Source organism: Phalaenopsis equestris, unplaced genomic scaffold, assembly GCF_001263595.1.
Source record: "Phalaenopsis equestris unplaced genomic scaffold, ASM126359v1 Scaffold000547, whole genome shotgun sequence".
Taxonomy (NCBI): domain Eukaryota; kingdom Viridiplantae; phylum Streptophyta; class Magnoliopsida; order Asparagales; family Orchidaceae; genus Phalaenopsis; species Phalaenopsis equestris.
The window spans coordinates 108,842-133,544 of NW_018164987.1; the positions used below are offsets into that span (position 1 = coordinate 108,842).

The 24,703-nt window shown below is 35.2% G+C and overlaps 2 protein-coding genes across 5 annotated transcripts in view; one reads left to right on the forward strand and one right to left on the reverse strand.

Annotated features, from left to right (window-relative positions):
• The window catches only part of LOC110029089 (DNA gyrase subunit B, chloroplastic/mitochondrial-like), a 70,176-nt gene extending 66,411 nt beyond the window's left edge, over positions 1-3,765 (forward strand). For both annotated transcript variants that reach the window (XM_020731215.1, XM_020731216.1), the window contains exons 15-20: positions 151-264; positions 339-455; positions 554-607; positions 686-791; positions 2,917-3,047; positions 3,338-3,765. In XM_020731215.1, coding sequence (XP_020586874.1) covers positions 151-264; positions 339-455; positions 554-607; positions 686-791; positions 2,917-3,047; positions 3,338-3,406 — 591 coding nt within the window. In that variant the 3' untranslated portion in view covers positions 3,407-3,765. The remainder of the gene's footprint in view (positions 1-150; positions 265-338; positions 456-553; positions 608-685; positions 792-2,916; positions 3,048-3,337) is intronic.
• Positions 3,766-5,327: 1,562 nt separating this feature from the next.
• LOC110029088 (nitrilase-like protein 2) overlaps positions 5,328-24,703 on the reverse strand; it is a gene marked incomplete at its 5' end in the record, with an annotated part of 32,146 nt that continues 12,770 nt past the window's right edge. The window contains 5 exon segments of one of the 3 annotated variants that reach the window (XM_020731212.1): positions 5,328-5,558; positions 5,638-5,720; positions 7,799-7,901; positions 23,588-23,680; positions 23,773-23,885. In XM_020731212.1, coding sequence (XP_020586871.1) covers positions 5,517-5,558; positions 5,638-5,720; positions 7,799-7,901; positions 23,588-23,680; positions 23,773-23,885 — 434 coding nt within the window. 3 annotated transcript variants of the gene reach the window in all.

Consider the following 24,703-nt stretch of genomic DNA (forward strand, 5'->3'; position numbering starts at 1 on the left):
GCCAAACTAGTGCTCTGACATTGCTTGTTTGGTTTTGAACAAGCATGTTCTATATATATTGCGATTTTGGGGACCAACATATGCATAATGCAATTTTCTATTTGTGTTTTTACTGAAAATATTTAACCTTGGCTAAAACGTTTTGTACAGGCTATTTTGCCCTTGAGGGGTAAAATTTTGAATATTGAAAGGAAGGATGAAGCAGCCATGTACAAAAATGAAGAAATTCAAAATCTCATACTCGGACTTGGACTTGGAGTGAAGGTTTCATTCTTTAACAAGGAAGATTTTGATGGCTTTCTTGCATTTGTTGAAACTTTTCCTTTATCTAATTTCAGGGGGAGGATTTTAAAAAGGAATCTTTGAGGTATCATAAGATCATCATTCTAACTGATGCTGATGTGGATGGTGCTCACATAAGAACTCTTCTTCTCACTTTCTTCTTTAGGTATCAGGTACTAAATGCTACAAACTTATTTATTTTTACATATGTTAAATTTCATGTTTTTGGTTCGGCTAATTTCTCCTTGGTGATAAAAATCCTTTGGTACAGAAAGCATTATTTGATGAGGGTTGCATATATGTAGGTGTTCCACCGCTCTATAAGGTCTGCCTTCCAGCATTGTTCAATCTATTCTGTTTTTTAGAATTATTTATAAGTTTTAATTTAGTTAATGAATTCTAGGTTGAGCGTGGTAAGCAAGTACACTACTGCTATGATGAAGCTGACCTCAAAAAAGTTCAGAGTTCTTTTCCTTCAAATGCTACGTACCATATCCAGAGGTTTAAAGGTGAGAAATTCGTCATGATCTTTGCGTACTGTTGTTTGCATGACTCAATTCTTTACAATCTAATGTATCATTTTACAGAAATACATCATCTTTTCATACTTTTGAATGCATGATTCTATTTTCTACAATGTAATTCATTCTGTCCCCAATATATCTTTATATCGAAAACAGAAAATTAGACCATTATGATTAATTGAGGTCTTGTTTGGGATCTCTTTCTGTTTTTTGTTTTCTATTTTTGTTTTTGTTTTTAGTATGTTTTTTTTACCTTTTATTTTAGAAAATGCGTTTATTACTGTTATGATTTATCTGTTTTTAAAAACAAAAATTATAAAACATCTTCGGTTGGGTATTTTTTATTTTTTTCTCAAGAAAAATTTATACTTTTTAATAAATTAGTTAAACATAATTGACATTTACATAGATGCCACCTAAAAAAAGGAGATAAAATCCCTCTTTCTCTCAGGCTACAGGAGGATTGCACAGACCTTAATCTCACAATTGGTGCCTCTTTCAGTTTTGCCCGAAACCCCACCTAGGATCCTTCTACGTGCTAGATTTCCCTGCTACCAGCAACGACACCGTCGACGGTTCTCCCTCTGGCGACTAGCAGTCCCTCGAGCACCTACTCCTCTCGGTCACAATGCCCTAGCCTCTCCCCCGCTTTCACGACCGAAACCTTGGCCCTTCTCTTCTCTGCCTCTAAACAATGCCGTCCCGTTCCTTCATGCCGTCGGTGACCCTTGCCAGATTTCCTTCCTTTCTCGCCACTCTCCCGCTTGCGTGGCTCTCTCTTGGCACGCTCCGCTCCTTCATGCCAAGCGGTAGACCGAAGGAGAAGCCACTGTTGCGCAAGATATAGGGGAGTGCGAAAAAATTTGTTTTCGAAATAGATAAAAACACTTTTTTGTGTTTTGGGTATTTTAAAAACAACCATGTTTCATTTAAAAATAAAATTAAGAAATAAAACAAAAAAATAGATAAACTTTTTGTTTTTTTTTCAAAAGCAAAAAAGACATAATATAAAATTAATCCCAAACAACCCTGTGTCTTATTCTGGGCAACTCTCTAAGCATTATAGCAATCCAACTTCATTATATTTTCATCGTGATGTGAAAATTTGCTATAAATGGATGAACATACCATAACTTAGGAGGATTCCCCTGGGTGATGGTAGCAAGGATGTGGGAAGGCTGTCCGGGGTGATGGTAGCAAGGATGGAGGGCTGAAATGGTGGCGGTAGCAAAGAGGAAGGGCTGGACAGCAGCGACAACGAAGTTGGAGAGCTGTAACATCAATGGCAGGGAAGAGGACGGGTTAGAGCAAATCTGAAGGAAAACAAAAAATGAGTGATGTTTTGGGTGGCGGCAATGAGGAGGAATGCATCATAGAAAAATGGGAGGGATGTGGAGAGTCGAGGAAGGATAAATACCACATCTGGAGTGAGATACAATCAGAGCACCATTCTACCCTTTGAGAAGAATCATCACCTCGAGAGGAGAACGATCGGAGTAGCACTCGCCCTCTCAAGTCTGGACCAGCTCCGTTTAGACGACGGAATAGCGGATGGTTCCCACAGGTCCTTTACGCTAGCATAAGTCTCTTGGGGTTGGGAGAGCTTCGATCTCATTTTTCAAAGCTTCAACTTTCATGTTGAAAGCAGCGGAGCTGCTATAACTTTATGGGGTTGAAGATCTTTGACTATGGTATGAGAAGCAACTGAATCCTACTGTCTCCTACACTGTCTCCCAAAGCATTAAGCATATGGTTGTCTAGAAGTTTTAATGTACCATGCCAACTAATTCCTATATATTTACATATTAGCACCTAACTTTTGTTTTTTACATTTTATACCACTCAAAACATTCATATCACAGCAAACATATCACCATTTTAACTTTTAAGCAGTGGAATACACCTTTTCATGCTTAAGTAGATGGTATGTATGTAAAAATTGAAGGTTACTTGGGTGTTGGACATGTAAATATATAAAAACTGAGTGGTATGTATGTAAATCTTCTAACTTCTAAATAAAACAGTTTGATTTGAACGCATAAAATACTTGGCTAACAAACTACCTGCAATTGAGGTTGGAGTTAAAATGTTTTTACTGTCTCTTAAATAGGCTTGGGGGAGATGATGCCTGTACAATTGTGGGAAACAACCATGAATCCTGATGCAAGGGTTTTAAAGAAGATAGTGGTGGATGATGCTGCAGAAGCCAGTGTGGTTTTCGCTTCTCTTATGGGCACTCGGGTTAGAAGCTACATGCCCACATCGTCCTTAAAATCTATCTCTTAGTGCACAATTCTTGTATTTACATATCTCACACCTAAACTTTCATATTTACACACTTTTTAAAAGTGAAATACATATTTTCATCCATAGGTTTGAGGCGCCAAAGCACAATGTATGTAAATATGAAAGTTTGAGTATACGAGATGTGTAAATACACATGAATTGTGTGCTACGTTATGTAAAATCCCCTTTCTTTTGAACACTTGATAAATACAGTTATCAAATGGCATTAATTTGTTATGGTACAGGTTGATGTTAGGAAGGAATTGATTCAGAACTCAGCCAGGATGATCAATCCAGAGAACCTCGATATTTAGCTGATTTTGCTCACATTCAATCTGAATCTTTATATCTGATTAACAGGCAGGCCTTAAAAATTGAGAACTGGCATTCGTACAAAATTGCTTCTACTATTTATTCTTACAAAGTCAGATCCAGCATACTGGAAGAAAGTTTCCCAGTAGATTTTCCACCTCGCAACACAGCCCATGCAGCAGTAGGATTTTGAAATTATTTCACTGTATGTGATTATATTTTGTAAAATTTGTTTATGATAGTTTTAATTGGGCATCATTAGTATTTTTTTTTTGAATGGTGGATGTTGAATTAATTTTAATCTTGAAGTATGAACTGGTATTGATTGTTTTTGAAGACGATGATATTAGTTCAAGCCCGAGTTGTGGCTGTTATTAACATTATGGCTGAGATATTCGTGATATTTATATATATATATATATATATGTATAACAAGTTAGACATGCATGTCATGTCATGGTACGTTGAAATGTGCCAAATTTGAGCTCAAGTATCTCATAGTGTGAGCGTGTAATATCATATAATTGTAGGTCCTCATCGTCAATTTTGGAAAGAATTAAACGTGTGATGGAGCTTTACCTATTTACATATGCTGAAGGAACTAATGGAAAAGTGTAACAAATACTAACATTTCCTGGAGAGTGATGATAGCCCATATCTTTAACTTTTGAGTTTTTTTGGCATCAAATTTTATTTTATTCTTTTAAAAAATATATTTTTGTGTATTTTTTTTATTTTCTATTTTATTTTGTAAAAATAAACATATTTCTTAAATTATTTTGATTTTCTATTTTATTTTGGTTCAAGTAAAGATAAATTGGTCAATATGATGACTTTTGTAGGCCCAAGTCATGAAGTGTCTTTATATTACCAGTAAAGCTTGTTATGCAACCCTAGCATTAATATTATAGTTATACAACTTCAAACTAATGTATTTAATAATATCTTTAAATAATTCATTTGAATTGCAACTTTTTTTAATCTGGTAACTGAATTAAAAAAAACAACTATTAACATAATGCAAGTGTGATTACTAAAATAACGAACTAAACTACAAATTCAATTAGAAAGCTATAATAGTAAATATGATTGCTCATAATTATTATTCTTATTATAATAATAACTATTATTATTGTTATTACTATTATAGTCATCAGCATAATAATTATGATAATCATAATTATAAGAATACTAATGATGATAATGATGACAATACATAACAAAATAAAAATAAAATGAGCAGCCCAAACCCGTTTCATATGGTTGGTGCAATAATATTTCCACTTCAAAATTTGGCCTCAAAGCATGCAGTCTAAGAAGTCATTAAGATACGAGATGATAGAAATACAAAAACTATGATTTCGACAAAATCACATGAAACATATCATCAAGAAAATTGTGGTAAAGCACCACTTAAAGAATTCGGTTGCATGCTGTTTCAATTTACAAAACAGGTTCAACTGTATCCCCCATATTTAAAAGTATAAAAAAACTGCATAAAATTCTTCAAATAACTTGCCTAGTCATGGGAAAAAATTTGCGTATGTAAGTCGTACGCAGTGCTGCGTACATAATCGTACGTAAGACGTACACATCGCTGCGTACATAATGGATATAATATGAGTGTTATATCGGCATTATATTCGCGTTATATCCCTTATAACATCCATATAACTTCCATATGACCTACATGTAATTTACAAATATGTGAAAACAAAAGCACGGAACTTATTTGTAAGTTCATGCATGTTACAGGTAGGTTATATAGATGTTATATGAAGGTTAAAAGGGATATAACATAAATATAATGCCGATATAACGCGCACATAACCTTCATTATGTACGCAGCGTTGCGTACGTCATGCGTACACAATTTTTTTCCCTAGTCATGACTAAAATATCATGAATCCGCGGCACAAGACATAATTAAAATGAGTCTCCATATAGCAAATCATTATAACTTACAATACCCAGCAAGGATTATTTTACTTTCATATTTTTTTAAACAAGAAATTTCCAAATTTTTTCAACCTTTTTTTTTTCACAAAAGTTCTGCCGCCAGTGGTCATCCATCATTCATAGATTGCATGATTCATCTGATCTCATAAACATTCAAAGAGACGGGGACTTCCAGGTGATACTGAATTTCCGATGCTGCGAAAGTAGAAGATTAGAACTGAACTTAGATCGAGCATACAGTAAAAACTAAAAATCTTTATTAAAGCCCTCTTACTGTAGCAATTGGCATCCTAGTTCTTATGGCATCGATTTGCGAGAGATCGATGTCGGCTATGGCAATCCCAGTGGATAAACGATCTGCGAGGAAACCATTATTATAACTTGAATTATACATTAGAAGGCTCTCAAATGCAGCATTTACTTCAGAAAATTCATAAGTTAGTCTAAGAATAAGCGCACACATATATTTCCATCAGCTAGCTGTACTCATTGAGTGTACCATAGTTAGCGGTGAAACTAAAGGGTGGTTGGGGGAGGCACTGCCAACCCTAAATTTTTATTAAACTCTTTAATATCATATAATACCCTGAAAATTTTTCCTTCTCAATATAAATGCTTAATAATTGTTTAAAACTAATTATATTTAATTTAATAATGATATTTATAATAGTTTCAAAATTTTTTTAAGAAATAGAAAATCCTAAACTTGAATATTTGCCACCCCCTTAATCTTTTTATTTCACCACCTCTCTTCCTACTGGATCTACATCGTAGTTTCCCAATCACGAGTTACTGATAATTCTTGTAATATGAAGGATCAGATTACAAAAATTGAACATATAATAATGACAACCACTCATATACTACCACCTGATATATAAAATCCTAAGTAGAGATGAGTCCAGTACTCGATATTTCTAAATTACCGTGCCATCCCATGTGGAATTAAATCCAGTAATCTCTCTTGACATCAACCATATAAGATTCTTTGATATCATTCACAGCAGTACTAGTTAATATCCAGAATACATTATTTCCCACATCCTTGAGCTTTTAGATTATATAAATGCCATAAAGTTTCCTCTACAATGTGAGTAAATACGCACTTGGATACTCTCCTCCCTCAACAAAGTTATCAATTTAATAGGGAGAAGCAGCTAAAAGACAATGATCAATAACCGAACAATTTGATTTTCTATAGTGGAAGTAAAATTCAATTCTAATCCTTCAATTTTTTCCCTAAGAAGTCAGATTTTGGGGCCAAAATGCCTGTCATAAAAAATGCTTTGTAGAAATTATTTTCCCTAACAGGAAATGAGGTGCTAAATAAAAAAGATGGAAGAGGCCAATAATTTTAGATTGCATTCTATAAACTCAATGTCATGGATGCAAACAACAAAGACAAAATCTCTCATTATTTGAATATTACACAAACTCTTTTCAAAACCCCACATTGACATAAGTTCATGCATTGGGTAGCACAACAGATTTAATTTGCTAGACATTGGTGAGACATCCACTAAATTGTATATTAAAAAAAAATAGAACAGAAAAAGAAATGTTTTAAGGAAAAAAAATCATAGAATTAATAGAATAGAGACTAAAAATATGATATATCTAATTCTAGTGGGTATGACGTTAACAAATATGATAGGTTTAAAAATCATAGATATATAATGTAGAAGAATGAAGAAATATATGTGAGGATATAACTTGCAAAGTTAAAGATGGGAAGGGTTAAAATGGAGAACTATTTCAATAGTCTCCTATTGATAAGATGTATTACAGAGACTGAAAGGTAAAGTATAAAAATGCAACTAGTCAATATAATTTTATGGACCCAAATGTTAGGTCGTTAAAAACTATTGATATCTAAGTCGAATACAATAGAGATAAGGATGCTAAAATGGATTTGACAAGGCAACTATGTTAAAAAATAAGCTCAAGTAAAATCTATTAAAAAATAGTCAGTCGAAAATAAACTTAGATGGTTTGAATATGTACAACAAACAATAGACATGTGACCATTAAACAAGTTGAAAAAATTACTGTCACAAGATTATAAGGAAAGAAAAGAAATCTAAAGATTATATGATAGAAGTTGTATAAAAATAATTTATAAAGTTTATCAAAAAACACTCAACATGAATGAATAAATGAAAAAAAAATAAAAATATCATAATGCCATATAGTCTGGAAAATATTAATGAAGATATTATGATTCCAAATTGGCATTATATTGGATCAATTAAAATCGAAAAATTGTTTCCATCTGACTACATCAATTTAGTCAATATGCCAACATGCTGTTACAAGTAATTCTAGTAACTTCACAATGGAAGCATTTTAAATGTTTCATCTCTTATAAATGTCATACATGCATTCCTAAATTTCCTCCATTGAATAAATCAAAGAAGAATGGACAAAGCATTCACCTGAAAGGCGTGCAAGAATAGTTCCCCATGGGTCAATGATAAGAGAATCACCGTAGCTTTCTCTCTTCTCATTGTGTTTTCCAGCTTGAGCAGCAGCAATGATCTTTTAAAGGTAGAAAGAAGTTATAATAAGCATCGTTCAAATGTTATTATACGCATAATACTGCAAACTATCTAAGGTAATCATAGGAACCGACACAGATTTTCACACAAAAATTAGGGCAACTAAAAGTTTATTACAAGAAGATTAAACAGTGAAGAAGAGTGCAAAGATAAGCAGCTAAAATTCGAGAGGAAAGCAATCTCTCCCAAATCCTACAATTCGAGAATTAGTAAATCTCTCCTAAACAGTAACTAAGACTCGAGACCCAATAGCATGCATAACCCTAATCCTAAACATATTAGCTCTATTTATGCTAAACAATTATAAATGATAAATGACTAAATTGTCTTTAAGCTAATAAAGGCTACATTGTTCGTAGGCGCCGTCATAACATCAAACCCTTCAAAGAAGACATTGTATGGATTAGGTCGTCTGGCAATGACCCTCATCGTCTTGAAATGTCGTTTTATGCACATCCGTTGACCACATTCAAATCTAATGTTACTCTGACTTCAAGCCAATCATGAAAAATACTGCCTCTTATAAATGTCATACATGCATTCCTAAATTTCCTCCATTGAATAAATCAAAGAAGAATGGACAAAGCATTCACCTGGAAGGCGTGCAAGAGTAGTTCCCCATGGGTCAATGATAAGAGAATCACCGCAGCTTTCTCTCTTCTCATTGTGTTTTTCAGCTTGAGCAGCAGCAATGACCTTTTAAAGGTAGAAATAAGTTATAATAAGCATCGTTCAAATGTTATTTTACGCATAATACTGCAAACTATCTAAGGTAATCATAGGAACCGACACAGATTTTCACACAGAAATTAGGGCAACTAAAAGTTTATTACAAGAAGAGTGCAAAGATAAGCAGCTAAAATTCGAGAGGAAGGCAATCTCTCCCAAATCCTACAATTCGAGAATTAGTAAATTTCTCCTAAACAGTAACACTAAGACTCGAGACCCAATAGCATGCATAACCCTAACCCTAAACATATTAGCCCTATTTATGCTAAACAATTATAAATGATAAATGACTAAATTGTCCTTAAGCTAATAAAGGCTACATTGTTCGTAGGCGCCGTCATAACATCAAACCCTTCAAAGAAGACATTGTATGGATTAGGTCGTCTGGCAATGACCCTCATCGTCTCGAAATGTCGTTTTATGTACATCCGTTGACCACATTCAAATCTAATGTTACCCTGACTTCAAGCCAATCATGAAAAATATTGCCTCCAAACAACTCATTCAATAGCATTATCGATCCCCAAAATCTTTGTCAACTCTGTATCATGTGTCTCTTCCATGATATGCAACTTGATCAAGAATTTCGGCCTTGCGTCCTAAATCGCCCTCATCAAAATCATCAACGTCAACGTCTTACACCAATTGGGGTCACCACGATGCACCATCTTGTCACCATCCCGAAATATTCAAGACAATCCCTCACAAAAATCCTCTGCTCATCTCCATCTATCATATTTTCGTCATTACTCCTGAATCGCTTTTTGCCTTGAAGATTATCGCTGATGGTTCCTTGTTCCGAGCAAAATTTTTCGAAGTGATCTTCTCTAGCCCTGAATTGCATGTTGTCTCGTTTTGCCTTTCATCACACATTTCAAACCTCTAGATTGTTGTACAATTCCCTTCAGATGCTACCGCTCAAATCTACTCTTGATTCCTTTCTTCAATCTCGCATGCTTCAGTTCATTCCATTGGTTCGCAGGTCACACTATTCCTTGCAAGTGTTGCTGCTCAATCCTGCTCCAGATTCCTTCGCTTAATCTTGTGGCTTCAGATCCACCTCAAATAGTGACACTGCCCTGATGCAACACAATGCCTTTAGATGGATCCCACTCAAGCCTACTCTATAGTTCGTCGCCTAATCTCGCAACTCCAAATCTGTCTTAAGCAACAACGTTGTCCTGATGTCTCGCGAACCCCTCTAGTTGTTATCTCTCGCATCAGCTCAAGAAGCTGTCACTCGATCCCACCTCAAGCAACGGTGGCTTTGCATGAAACTCCATGATCTTCTTCATCATTTATTTCAAGGTCGTGAACCTTCGTTCAAACCGTTCATCCATAAACGAGAAACACTACTCCATAGACGAGAAACACTCATCTATTTCGGATCGGATGTGACTCAACTTTTTTATCTAATTTCTTCTCTAGAACATCTACTCTCTACAATTGTGGAATAATTTTACTCCGCGATCTCATCGTTGGCTGCCCAACTAACTTGATTCGTTATTGTACCTTGAGGCAGTTAGTTGGTATCCCTTCTTCGCTTCCAGAATCAACTGAATCATGATTGTGTAGGGAGGTCATAGTCGCAATCCCGTCATTGGCTTCTCAACTAGGTCAAATCAAGTTTATATCGAGCAGTTCAGTCTCAAAGGACGACTTTATGGCCATAATTCCATTGTACCTTCCCTGCTTGAATAGCGGTTGTATCACGCTTTGATCACACAAGCAATCATGTCGTATGTTTGTTGTGATCCCCATGTGGCCTTCTTAGTTAGCTCTACTCGTGACTGATCACAAGAATAGAGCGGGAGAAAGGGAAAGATTGGGAGTTTCGAGTCTTTGCATGCCCCTATCCTTTATAAAGATGAGTCTTTGTAAGCCATGATTCCTCTTCCTAGTGAGCGCTATTCACGACTGTATCGCGGGGTGCGGCCGTAAAGGAGCGCCACACATGAGTTGTAGGCCACGATCCTTCGTTGTTGCTTCCTGGTTAGCTCTAATAGTGATTGTGTCGCGATTAGTGCAAAAGGATACGGTACGCCACGATTTTGTTGTTGCTTCCGTGTTTGCAGGGATCCTTTCCTTTGGTTGCTTCTTCGTCAAAACTCTGGCTCTCAAATCGAAATTAGGGCACACCAGATCCTTATTTATTTCCGAGTACCGAAAATACCACTTGATAGGAACTCAAACGGATTTTCACATAGAAATTAGATAGAAAATTTCTCCCAAACCCTAACCCTAAGACTCAAAGACACAATCTCATGCATAACCCTAAACATATTTATAATAAACAATCATAAATAACATAGACTAGATTGCCTTAGTCTAATAAAGACTAAATTGCTCTTAGGGGTCATCATAACAGGTAACTAGGAGAATTTAGATTAATAGCCTATTATAATATATATATATCATCATCATCATCATCATTATCAGAATAGCTGACCTTATGTAAAATCATCATAAAGTGAACATTATCCCCACAATTATTGCTGTAATTTTTTAGAACTGTATCTTCGTTCTAAAGCTCTAGACTGGTGTCTTTAAATGATCAAAATGAAATTTGGCATTCAAAATATGCAGCATGATAACAATCTACGAAACCTTCTTCAGAAAGATTTTAAATCATTCCTCACTAAAGAAATAGCTGAAACAAATGTGAGAAATAATTGATATACAGTTGGTCACATGACAATAAACCTGTAAGAAAACAGCTGCCAAACGATAAAAATGTCAGAAAAACAAACCTTAAAATGCAGCATCAAAGAATTAATTTGTGTTCCATCAAAGAAAAGTGTGATTTCCATCAATGAATAGTTTAATCTATTCCTCATTGCAGTGATTTGTTACAAGGAACAAAGCCCTCTTCCTCTGATAAATGACTAGACATGCAAAATGATAATAGCAGCTGTAAAAATAGGCCAACCACTACAAATATGCTAAATGAAATAACCTCCAAGGTTGTTAAGCATCAGGCAATCATTGAACATTAAGATGCAAACAATCTAAACTTTCCATCAATGACCACAAGATAATGGTAGATCATTACAGAACAGTTTGCCTTACAATGGTTCAGCTGTTTTATAATGGCCTCAAGGTCCTATAAATTTTAGAATTATGGGAATTAAATAGGACCTTCCAAGCAGTATTTTAACCCGCAACCTTTAACCAAATTCTCTCTCTCTCTCTCTCTCTCTCTCTCTCTCTCTCTCTCTCTCTCTCTCTCTCTCTCTCTCTCTCTCTCTCTCTCTCTCTCTCTCTCTCTCTCTCTCTCTCTCTCTCTCTCTCTCTCATAAAGTCACAAAGTCACCAAACAAAAATGAAGGATCCTAATAGCATATTTATGAAGCTTTAAATCCAATTTGTACAAAAGCAATGTAGAAACAAGTTATTAAGTTGAAAATTTAATGTTTTGATACAAACCATGAACGACCATGTTAGTCGCATTGTTCTTATCCAGCCAAAACTAAGAGTGTAAGTAGAGTCTGTCCGTGAGTTAGATTGAGCTCAGACTAATTAATGATGCTCGCAATCTAGGCTTCACGAGCCCATGACCAGAACTAAAGTCATAAATAAACTGAAATTTGAATTTCCTATGCTTAACTCATGAGCTCGTTGGGTTGAATCACGGACATAGGATTTTACAATATAAATAAACTTTAAACCCTAAATTAAATTCTCTCCAATTCTCAACCCAGTCACCTCCACTTCTTATTGGTCAGTATTGTTACCCTACGCGCCCCTCCTTACTACACATCCTCCTCCCCTTCATTTTTTTATCGCCAAAAGCACCACCATCTCCCTATAACTAAATGGAAGTCCCTCCATTGAATCCCTCAGCTTCTTCCACAGCTTCAACTTTGACTGCTCCCGTCCAAGCTTCATAATGGAAGAAATCACTAAGTGCCACCACTTCTCCCTCGACACATACTTCTCCTTTAATAACCTTTATGGCCCAACAAGCTATTCATGAAGCTTGAGCTTAAGCATTAATAACGAACCTGACCATTATCTCAAGAAAAATTGGTCAACTTAGCTCGAGCGAAGTGTTGGTCAAGATAGACAACTCATTTACGCCTCTATCCAAAACTAGGAACATGGATAATGGTTCAACAAACAAATCAGTCAAGCCAGCCAGCCATTGGTTATAGAATGCCGAAAAGAGCCACTGATTCAATAAAATAGTCATTGGGATGGAATCAATGATTTTTTCCTTGACTATATTATTGCTCAAACAATTACACAAAGAAAAATCATAGATATTTTGTTGTATGCTTTATCTTAAATGACAGAGATCCTAGAAGAGCCTATTCACCAAAGTCCACGTCTTCATCTGGGAGAATCAAACTTTCAAGTGACTACCCTTTTTTGATATAAAGGAAAGCATATGAGCTCTTTAATGGTCTTCAGAAGCTATAGATTCTAACCAGCCTACGACCAAATTTACAATTATCCTTGAAATAAAGGAGAATGCACTCCAATTTTTAGTTGCTAAAAAACATCTTGAAATGATGACAAAGTTGCATAAAAACACTTTAATGTCAAGGAAATCCTAGCAATGTCAACTATTGTTTCTCCAATATAATCAATCAATCCCTCACAAATATAAAAGACGGACAATTGACAATATATTGTGGGACCAAGTAGAAAATTGGTTGGATTTCCAGCTTCGGTTCAATTGAATAAAGACAATATATAAAGTCAACCCATCCTATGTCATCTAGCACTTAATGGAGAAATCCTCAGCCTAAAAAATGCAGAGAATAAAAAACAAAAATTATGAAAAACTAAGGGTTTGTTTGGGATCAATTTTATTTTATTTTCCCTTTTGTTTTTGAAAATATGTTTGTTCAATGTGTCTTTTACATGTTTTTTTTATTATTATTTTTTTGTTTATAAAAACAAGTAAACATGTCTTTGAAAGTACTCAAAACAACTTTTAGGTGTTTTGAATATTTTTAAAAACAATCATATCTTAATCAAATATGCCAAACATGTTTGTTTCAAATCAACACATAAACAAAACAAAATAGAAACAAAAAATAGAAAACAAAAAATAAAAGTGATCCCAATTCCGTTAAGGCTTCACAAAATCCAATTGTTCTTGATCCTTTTTATGGCCACAAAAGTAATGCAATGGGGGGTAATTTCATTTAAATTTTATTTTTCAAATTTTTGAGTTAAGTATAATCTATATTCATACGGTCAAGCAAGGCTAATTGCTCTGGCACTTGTTCAAGTGCCGATTGGCCTAAAGAAATATGACTAAAAATGACCACAATACTTGTTCCAAAGCAGCTAAGCCAACAACAAAATCCAAGACAAAAGCAAGGATTGTTTCGCAGCAACAAAACTCATGATAGACTAATTATCAAAGTTCTAAGAGAAAATCCACAGTTAACTACAAGGCCAATAAGCACCAATAAATTATTAAGCTAAACTCCAAAATTAAAAAAGCAGAAAATTAGCTTTGATGAGAAATTCATCATTCCTTAACTCAACTCAATCATGCAAACAACCAATTAATTTAGAAAATAAACAAAGAAAATATATTCAATCAAGATCCATAAAGCTTTAACTTAATCAATGCCTGACATTAACATTTTCATGATAAGTCAACCAAAGTAGTATTCAAAAACTGCGTTTTCAGATTACCGATTTTGCTGTCTCAAACCTACCCAAATCTGAACAGAACGAAGCCATCAAGGTTGTTGTCAAAACTGATCATCTAGCACTTAATGAGCAAGAAAAAAAACCATTTAAATTTGTCCAATCCGTCTAGATTTGTTGGATCCACACAAAATTTACTCAAATCTCCTAAAATTGACGATATAATCTTCTAAAGCCATGCAAATCTAAAACTTCACTCTAAAGTAAACTGTTCACTAACATTCAACAAACATGCTTAGGCAATACAACAACAACAACAACAACAACAACTTTATCCCACTAAGTGGGGTCGGCTACATGAATCCTTTTTCTCCATTGCGTCCTATTTAGTGTCATATTTTCATTTAATTCTAATAAATTAAGATCATTTTTCATATCCTATGCCCAAGTCATCCTAGGTCTACCTCTGCCTTTCTTAACATAAGTCGAATTTAAAACATCTATTCTTGTAATCGGATCATCAATGGTCGGCGTTTAACGTGACCAAACCATCTAAGACGACTCTCTCTAATTTTGCCCGTCACTGGAGCTACACCAACCCTATCATGGAGATATTCATTCTGCATTTTCAGGATCTTGACGTCAACGATGGTGTTGATCGCCTATTGGTTGGAATATATCCTTAAGTGAACTCTCATGTGTTAGTATTGCATTACAAGCTTGCCATTATTTATTTCATCATTGCCATCAAAGAAAGAGACAGGCTGCCCCGTCGTGTGGACTCAACATGGCATTCTCTACCAAAGCAATAGTTGGTTTTTTCCCATCTTCCATTTTTCAAGGACAGGTGGAAGTGTAGCTTCAAAAAATTCTTTGGATGGCCAAGTATTTGTCAATGCTCAAAGAACTTACAAGAGATATTGGTCTAGTCGTAAAAAGGGTCATCATCAATAAAATTTTCCTTCTTTCTTCTGAAGAAAGCATACCTCTAATTGTATGTTTCTTTCTTTGTCCCTGTTGCCATGGTTTCTATTCACTATGTCCATGGCCATCCTGCTAGCCTATATTAATAATAAATTGAATTTATATGCAATTTGAAAATAAATCGTGAAATATATTTCATTAGTGTTTGTATCTAAATAATATTCATTACCAACATGATCATCTAATAATGGAACTCTTTGGCTTAAACCTATGCAGATTGTCCTTACTCCTTAGCATTGCTTCAAATTGTGCAATTTCTTCCATCAATCTTCTAGATACCCCATCGGGTAGAACTGTCAATATATCAACTATATGAATATCACTCAAGTAATCTGTGATGGGCAGTCATCTTTAAATAGAAAGTCCACCAAACTTGGGCATAATGAATTAGTCTAGAGAAGACAAACATATCATGAGTGTTATATACATATACAAGGTGAAGCCTCTAATTGCTCAATTCATGCATCTTGACATCATCATCCCATCAGATATAGGAATCGCCACTTTGGCTTATAGTTCGCGTAGTTGCATCATTTCTTCGAGAGTCATATAAAGGATGGAGATAATTAGTTGAAAATAACAGTGGTATTTTTATTTATTTTATTGTTCACTTTTTGTAGGAAATGAACACAAGATGAAAATACACAATCACTTACTGCTACATTATCGAGTGTTGTAGCACACAGCAAGGTGCACTATTGTTGCAATAATTGGATGTATGATATGGTACTTGGGCTAGAAACCTTCTGTGACACCCAATTTTGAGAAGACAATTAAAATTTTTACAATTTTAAAATATAACTCAATTTTCACATTCCTCGAAATCCCAGTGAATATATTTTATAAAATTCTACATATTGAAAAAATCAATTTTAAAAATAGTACTATGTATAAACTATAAATGTCTGAGGAAATATAAAAATATGAATGAAAAGCTCAATTAAGTTTAATTAAGCATCTATGTACCTTTTCGAATACCAGCACTGTAGCAACGAACCCTCTCTCGCACTAAACTGTGCATGTAACGACTGTGATGAAACCGGATGGATAGGATTCAATTGAATCTATGTTAAATGTCGCAATCCCCCACTTCCCCTCCCTTGATTCTTCCTCCTACGAGAAACAGGCGCGATCTGCGCGACCCACATAGAGTAGTAGCTCATGGTTGAGGGCTTCAGAGAGAAATCGGTAAGTAAAAACCTCTACTTCACAATATTTGAAACATTCCTTTTCTTGCAATTTCTTTTTAACATTTACCATGAATTGAAGCATTCCTCACTATTTTTTGTTATTGTAGCTAAGCTAGAACCAAGAACCAAAAAATGCACCTTGGTAGTTTTATTACCAGAAAATTTGAGAAAGAAAAAGGAAAAGAGGAAGGAGAATGAAAGAAGAGTAGAATAGGAAGGCATCAGGGAGATGAATTTATGCTGAGAAACCCTTTTTAGGTAAGAAATAATACGGTTTATGTTTAGAGATTAAATTAATGCATACGTGAGAATTTCATAAAAAATCCAAAGGGACATGTGATTTCAGGTGATTTACATTAGGTGGTGAGCTCAAGGCGAGATTGAAGAAATTTGTTGTAGAGCCGCTCCGTTGATTCAGGTGAAATAATTTTGTGCTAAATTAAGAATATCTTTTTATTAAATTTTTATATGATTCTATTTGACTTACAATTACATTATAATTTTCTACATATTGTCGAATACATGCACATGTAACTTGAATGCCAGCTTAAACTGATACTGACGATAATTATAATTTTTCCCTATTGTATTAATATGATGAGCATATTTAAAAAAAAAATCACTTGCAAGCATTCCTATGATGTGAATTATGTATACGATTTATAATTTGCCTATAATAAATATTTGTTACATAAATTATAATTTTAGGAATGTCGCGATTGTTGTGTTAGGCGGGTGATTACATGAATGCTTGTAAGAACGGATAATTGGGAGCAATGGAATTCATGAATTTTGGTATTCATATGGGGGCATAATCAAGGAACTGTTGGTATCTTAAGATGACAAAAAGTAGAGAATCGTTGATATCAAATGAGCTATTAGGAGGGACCCAAGTTTATCTATAGTCAAATACCTTCGGGTTGGGTGACGACCTAACGACATAAAATAACATCAAAAGTAGTCATAACCTATACAATTATAAGTGACAATTCTATGACTACTGTGATTGACTACGAGATTCTTATGGAAATGTCTATGATAGCACACGAATGAATGAAACACATTTATACAACTGTCATGATTTAGTGCATTTCATGTCTTCATTAAATGTTTTACATGATTAAAGCATGTTATAATATGTTCTATTATCCTGCATATGAGCTACTAGTGATCATGCACATTAATTTTTTTTGTCTATAAAATCTTTCATTAGCCTTAATTATTTCGCACTTGAAGCCCACTTTATGTTGTTGATTTTTATACAGCTATCATGATGTAGTGCATTTCATGCCTTCATTTAGATGTTTTATATGATTAAAGCATGTTATGATATGCTCTACTGTCCTGCATATGAGCTATTAGTGATCATGCACATTTTTTTTTGTCTATAAAATCTTTCATTAGCCTTAATTATTTTGTTGAGCTTGAAGCTCACTTTATGTTATTGATTTTTATGAAAGGATAAGGAGCACCGAAACGAATAGCCAGGTGTTACATGTATTTCTTTTGTATTACAAAGTTTTGGAAGTTGTACAGACATTAGGAGCCCATTTTTATTATTTTTTATTTAGCATTTTTGTATATATATATATATAATATGATTATTCACACTTTAAAATGGATGTAAATGTGAATGAATTATGAATTTAAATGAATCACGTAAGCTTTAAACAATTGAGTTAGACTGATTCTTTACCCATTCGACCCTGATTTTATAAGTCATGACGGGTATTTGTGAGAATTTAGTCTGAATGAGTCGTCTACCTCAGTTGCACTATAGTTGACACCTTCACTTGAAAAAAAATAAAGAGGAAGAGGGAGAATTTTTATTGAATTCTATTGCAAGATTTAGTCTATTTGTAGGAAAATTATAGAAAGAATTAATTTAATATTAGACTTCATCTATCTTAAAGTGACTCCAAAATAGAAAGAAAACTTACTTTGAAACAAATTCTATAAATAAGTATCTCTATCTTCAAATTAATAGATATCAAAAACTTAAAATTAACTATAAAAATTGTATATTGTAATCCATAATAAATGCCAAAATACAAAACATATTAAAAATAAATTTAGAATTTATCTTTATCTTACTATAAAGTAATTATTAATCCAATAGGCCATCTTTTGGGGCCTTCATCTCCCTTGATGATGCATGATGGTGATGCCCACTTCGAGCTCAATGGTGTCATTTGAGAATCAACATCATAGACAATCTAAATCAAAAAAATAAATGGTCTGGAATCAATTTTCTTGGTTTCATAATCCCTTCATCATAGGTCAATTTTTTTAAAAAATAATTTTAAAATTATAAATTTAATATAAAAGGGTATATGATTTTTTTTTGAAAATATTGTTTTAATTTTGAAAAATGAGACCGAATGGATCTCAGTTGTCTAATAGCTCGCATAATCGTGTCTGATATCGCGAATAATACACCTTCTCAAAAGATAAGTGTATATCTCGGCGATGGACCCAATCATGCAACTAAGAGATTTGTGATATCTGTTTGGTCTGCAAACATTTTATTTGACCGACAAGTTCTCCTACCTAATATAAATATTAGGTATTGTTTATTTTACCTGGATATCAAGTTTCATATAGCGGCAAGCCCCCATAGTTAATTACATCTTAAATGATCGAGATCATTTGAGAAAATTCTCGATAATGATCAAAAGTACTAGTCTTCACAAATTCAATGTTTAGGTTTTCACAGTAGAATGCGGAAAAACAATTGAGAGTGGCTCAAATAAGAACAGTTAATTTTAGGAGTCGAAGGAAGAAAACAGTATGGGAAGTCACAGATCCTGAGAAGAGTCCTCAGTAATTTCCCAAATTATCATATTATGTGGCTGTGTTTTGGAAACAATGTTATTTATTTGTTCAATTCTATAAAATTTATTATTTAGGACATACACTTTCATAATATCTGATTATGCAAATAACTTAGAAGGATATGAGGGTTTACGTTGTATGAAACAATAACTTCGGAATCTAAGCAGAGTTAAGACTTACGCTGCATAACATGGTTGGACAGAAGCCTAAAGAAAATGTGAGGAATTATGTCGCGCTGGGCAAGCAACCTCGAAATCTTATGGGTTGTTATTTATACTAGGGAGAGCTTGCTGAAAAAGATTCTCTTGTTGCTCGATCCAAGCTCCTCGACGTGTTGCCCATAAAGTTGGCTCTGAGCCTCTTGTTGTAGTAGTAGCTTCATGGTTTAACGATTTGAGGTTCGTGATTTATATGTCATATTTTAGTTTGTTTGTTGTTGTTGTTTAAATGTTAAAATGTTCAGGGGAAATTTTAATTTAATTTGAGCGACACTGGTTAAGGTCTCACGGTTCCATCATTTTGACATCACTATTTTCTTTTAAATTTACTTAGTTTAAATGAGTTATTAAACCCATTTAGACTGAAAAATTCCCGTTAGCAACCATAGGTTATCTCATCCGAGAAATACTCGTAAATCCAAAAGAGGTGGATTAAGGGCGTTCACTAGGTTTAAAAGTGTATAAATTTTCGAAAATGCATTTTTGTGATTTTGTACATATGTAATGTAAGTAAAACAAGCATAGTAAAGTAAGAACAGGACAACAAAGTAAAGTAGTAAGAGAGCAGTAAATAACTATAAATGTGTACCTGGGTCTCTGCTACTGTTGCAAGGTTAGTATCATATGTGAAAGTAAGCAGGTAAGGCTAAGGATTTCATGAGCATATGTAAGTAAAAGAACAGGTGACACATGAAAGCTCGCAGAGGACCTGTAAAGATTCAAGTCAGGGTGGGCTCAGAGCTATGTTGTGTGATTTATAATCCAACTTTGGATAGAAGCTACCGACTCAAACAATCTCAGGAGGACAACTCCTGACCACAATCAAAACAATTAACCAGTAGATCTTTATAAATTTTTTTCAAAGATTTATTCAACTTTTCATGCATGTAGAGTTTATTTAGCAGACAAAAGTGTTGTTGCAAATAGATTTCTTTTTTTTTATTTTTTTTAGCATATGTGGAAATGCGAGGAGTGTAGTATCAGTGTAAGTGTGTGAGGACATGAAATAGTCCACCGGTTGCTCGCTTCAATCTGGTTAGAATTACCTAGCAACCTAAGAGAGTCGGCGGCAACTTCGCACTAATAATTGGAGAATGATATCATTGATCCTACTCTCCCCTCATTGAAGGTCATCAATGCGGGAGGTACCATTCTGTTCTCCCACTCTAGTACACAAAAGCACCGTCATCATTGCCCTAAAAAAAAAATAGAACGAGGGGTGAAAGAGAGGAGCCTGACCCAACTCCCAAAATCGGCAAGACAACAGATTAGCACAGCGAGTGAGTCAGCTCAAAGGAGTGTTAAAATAGTAATCGAGTGAAACCCAAAACAATAGACTAAGGGGCTCCCTAAAACCAACTCCAAACCACAAGCACAAGCTCCCAAAACTGCCCCTAAATCATCACTTAAATAGCCCCAAACAGCTCCTTTAAATATTCCAAAACAGTGTGTAAATCAACACTTAAATGCTACATAAACCTCTCCAAAACAGAGTATAAAACAGCCCCAAAATGATAATTTTTAAGTCTCCAAAACAGTGAATAAAACAGCCTCCAAATGATATTTTTATGTCTCCAAAATAGGGAATGAAACAAAACCAAAATGATAAGTTTAATGCCACCAATACAGTGGATAAAACAGCCCCAAAATGATTTTTTTGTCTCCAAAATAGCGAATAATATTTTTATGTCTCTGAAACATGGAATAAAACAGCCCCAAAACAATGGGTTTAATGCCTCCAAAACATTGAATAAAACAATCCCAAATCGGTACGTAAAATGGGTCCAAAATAAAAAAAACAGTGCATAAACAGGCCCAAATCGGTGCCTAAAATGGTTCCAAAAACAGTGCAAAAACAGTGCATAAACCAGCCCCAATCGGCACCCGACAAAAACAGTGCAAAAACAGTGCATAAACCAGCACAAATCGACACCCGAAATGGGTCCAAAACAGTGCATAAACCAGCCCCAATCGGCACCCGAAATGTCTTCAGAAACAGTGCAACCAGCCCAAATTGGCGACTAAAATGGCTCCAAAACAGTGCATAAACAAACACATAAACCAGCCCAAATTGGCGCCTAAAATGGCTCCAAAACAGTGCATAAACAAACACAAATCGGCGCCTAAAATATCTCCAAAAATAATGCATAACCAGCCCAAATCGGCACCCAAAATGTCTTCAAAAATAGTGCATAAATTGCTTCAAAACAGTGAGCAAATCAACACCTAAACGCTACATATATCTCTTCCAAAACGGCAGGTAAGCCAACCCCAAGAAGATGCATTTAAACCTTCCCCAAACAATGTACAGTCTACAGAGAAAAAAAAATTTCCTGTCACATATGCAAGTATTAGAGTTCCAAGTGTGAGGTGTGAATGTAAAGGGCAAAATCTAAGCGCTAGATATGCAAACATATATGAATCGAGTGGTATGTATGTAATTCTCTCTTATTTCATTCCTCATACTCATTTTTTGTGGAATCTCCAAAGTATTACAAACGTCGAATCTTTCAGATTTTTCTTATTCTTTTAAAACACTTTCAGGTTTGCATAAAGCCAAACCAACTGGATTCCCCATTCACATAAAGTCAAGTCAAATGAAACTCCTAACCCGCATGAAACTCATTTTTAATGTTCATGATCTCTGAACAATCATTTTCCAACGTTTACAAATACCGATGAGTTGCCTAACACAAAAACAATTTATCCTAAGGAAATACCTATCAGAAGAATAATTATTTGTGATTGAAATATAGAGTCAATATATTCCTCGTAGCCATAGAAAGTTATAATGGTGAATGATTACACCAAAACATCATACGATAATCATTGTCCCACAAATACTGTTTTTATTTGTCTAAATTTTAAGAAGTATGTTTTTTAAATCCCTTGATTTCTTTTTTATATGATCAAAAAGAATTTTTCATTCAAAATCCAACACTGAAATCTGCGTGAATTTACAGCATAACACCCACCTAGGAAATCATTTTTTAAAAGTATTTAAAACAATGGTGGTACTGGAACTAGTTCAGAACTCGGCAGAAATGAAAGCAAACTTTTATTAACTGGAAAGGAAAATACAACACTAATATCCGGCTAGGGCCAGAAGAGAAGATTCGAGAGCGGTGGTGGCATCCGCAAAGTGGTGGTTGAGGGGCAAGGGGGCTGGACAGCGAAGGTTGCTGTCGGGAAGGGAAGGATGGGGTGCTGGTAGGTGGACAGCAGGCTAGACAGAAAAGTGTCGCAGCAACAAGGGGGCGGCAGGGTAGATGGGAGGCGATGGGATGGTCGGCAACTAAAGGAGGTGAAGGAGAAGAGGTAGGGAGGGAGATAGGGGAGGATACAACACCACCTCGGAGCAGGATACAACTAAAGCACCAACATCGTCAGATACAACCCTAGCAAGGGAAGAGGAGACTCCACACAATCTGAAAACATAACCAGTCTCCCCAGATCAAGTTTGTCTGGTTCATCTGCCAATCAGTTCAACCGGCTGCCTCAGCCCCACGTCAAATGGCCTCCTCTCTAGAAGTGAAGAGTCATGAAGTTAATGGCAAGCAGCTGGTAACCGGCAAAAGTGTGAAAAAAGAACTTAAAATTGGGCCGACAAAGAAAGTATTTTGATGATGGTCCGTCAATGAAAAGCTCCGATTTGAAATGAATCGTTGAGATGAAGCTTAGGTTGACATGTTTTTACGAATTGTAGAGTACAAACAACAAGATTACATGGGTAAAAGTCATCCATCCTCAGCTAATGAGCTAGATAATACACGTTGCTAACAAAAGGTAAAATTTTAGGTCAAACATCCCATAAAATATCCAGTGTTTGAGAAAATTGGACTTCACAGGAATCAATGGACCTGCTAAGCACAAAATTTTCCTCAGTTGGAGGAACATGGAGAACACGAAGAATCAGAACTTCAAACAAAGCACTATTTGTAGCCTTTGCTTTCCAGAAGTTTGCAATTTTGAAATCTAATGCTTTTGCATGAAAGGGGTCAGTCAATATACCAGATAAATTCAAACTAACGAACATGGATCTGAGAAAGAAACATAGAAATCACAGTAGTCAAAGAATAAAAGGGCTTGATTCGTACAAAGCACTGTGTCTCAATTGCACGAGCACGGAGAAGAACTTCCCAGTGAGCCGCACCAGTTACCTTCGTGAAAGCTGATGGCACCAACAAAACCTAAAAAAGATTGCTCAAAAGAGGAAAAAAATAAACAATAAAGATGAGATATTTAGTTATAAATCATCTCAACTTTACATGACATAAGAAACCTGTGCATTATTCTCAAAACGAAGCAGTTGGTATAACTCGGGAAACCTTAAATCATAGCAAACTGTGAGACCTAATCTTCCAGCAGGACTGTCCTCCACAACAATAGCATTCCCTGAAAACATTTTTTACGATAACAAGCAACACTGTGCTTAAGCTTCAGAACCATCATAATGTGTAATTTTTAATTTAAAACAGCTATCCTTCTCTAGTAGTATCAAATATAAAGCTAATAGGAAGGTACGTGATCGTGAGCTGTAATATACTCAGATATTGCAGTACACAAACAATTAAGTCATCAAGTATCCACCAAGTGCATGAGAGTTTCATATGCTATTACTAATAATCCCTACTCTCATTCAAAAACAACAGGGTAGCAAGAATTATGATGGAGAGATTAAAACAATGCCCCAGTGCAGCATGTTTCCGCCCTTCCAAGGTCCTTTTTCCGTTGCTTAGCCGGCTGTGCCGATGCTGGATTGCCCTACAATACCTACCTCCTTGTTGACCTCATTTTTGGTGAGGTCTAGTCCTCCTCTTAGGATTTAGGATCTAGCCTTAGGGATCTCCCTTTGACTATCTTAGAACCTTTGAAATGGGACCCGCCTCGTTTTAGAAATTCAACCCACTTCTGTACTCTTTTGTGGTTTTGCGTGTGTGGTATCGACTTCTAGCACTTAGAAGGATGAAACTAACATGAGGAAACCCAAAAGGGATTCCTATAGGACCTTTTAAGCCTTAGGGTGGCCTTCTGCAAAATTCGCACTCCCGCGCGCACAAACTTCGCAATTCGGAGAGTCGACACGTCCGATCGCCACAATTCACATCTCTTGCCCTGTTACCTGTTGAAGGCTCGAATAAACCTTTTGAAACGATCGACCGCGTGTCGAAATTTTGTGAAATTTGAATTTTGACGCGTTTTTGACCCGATTG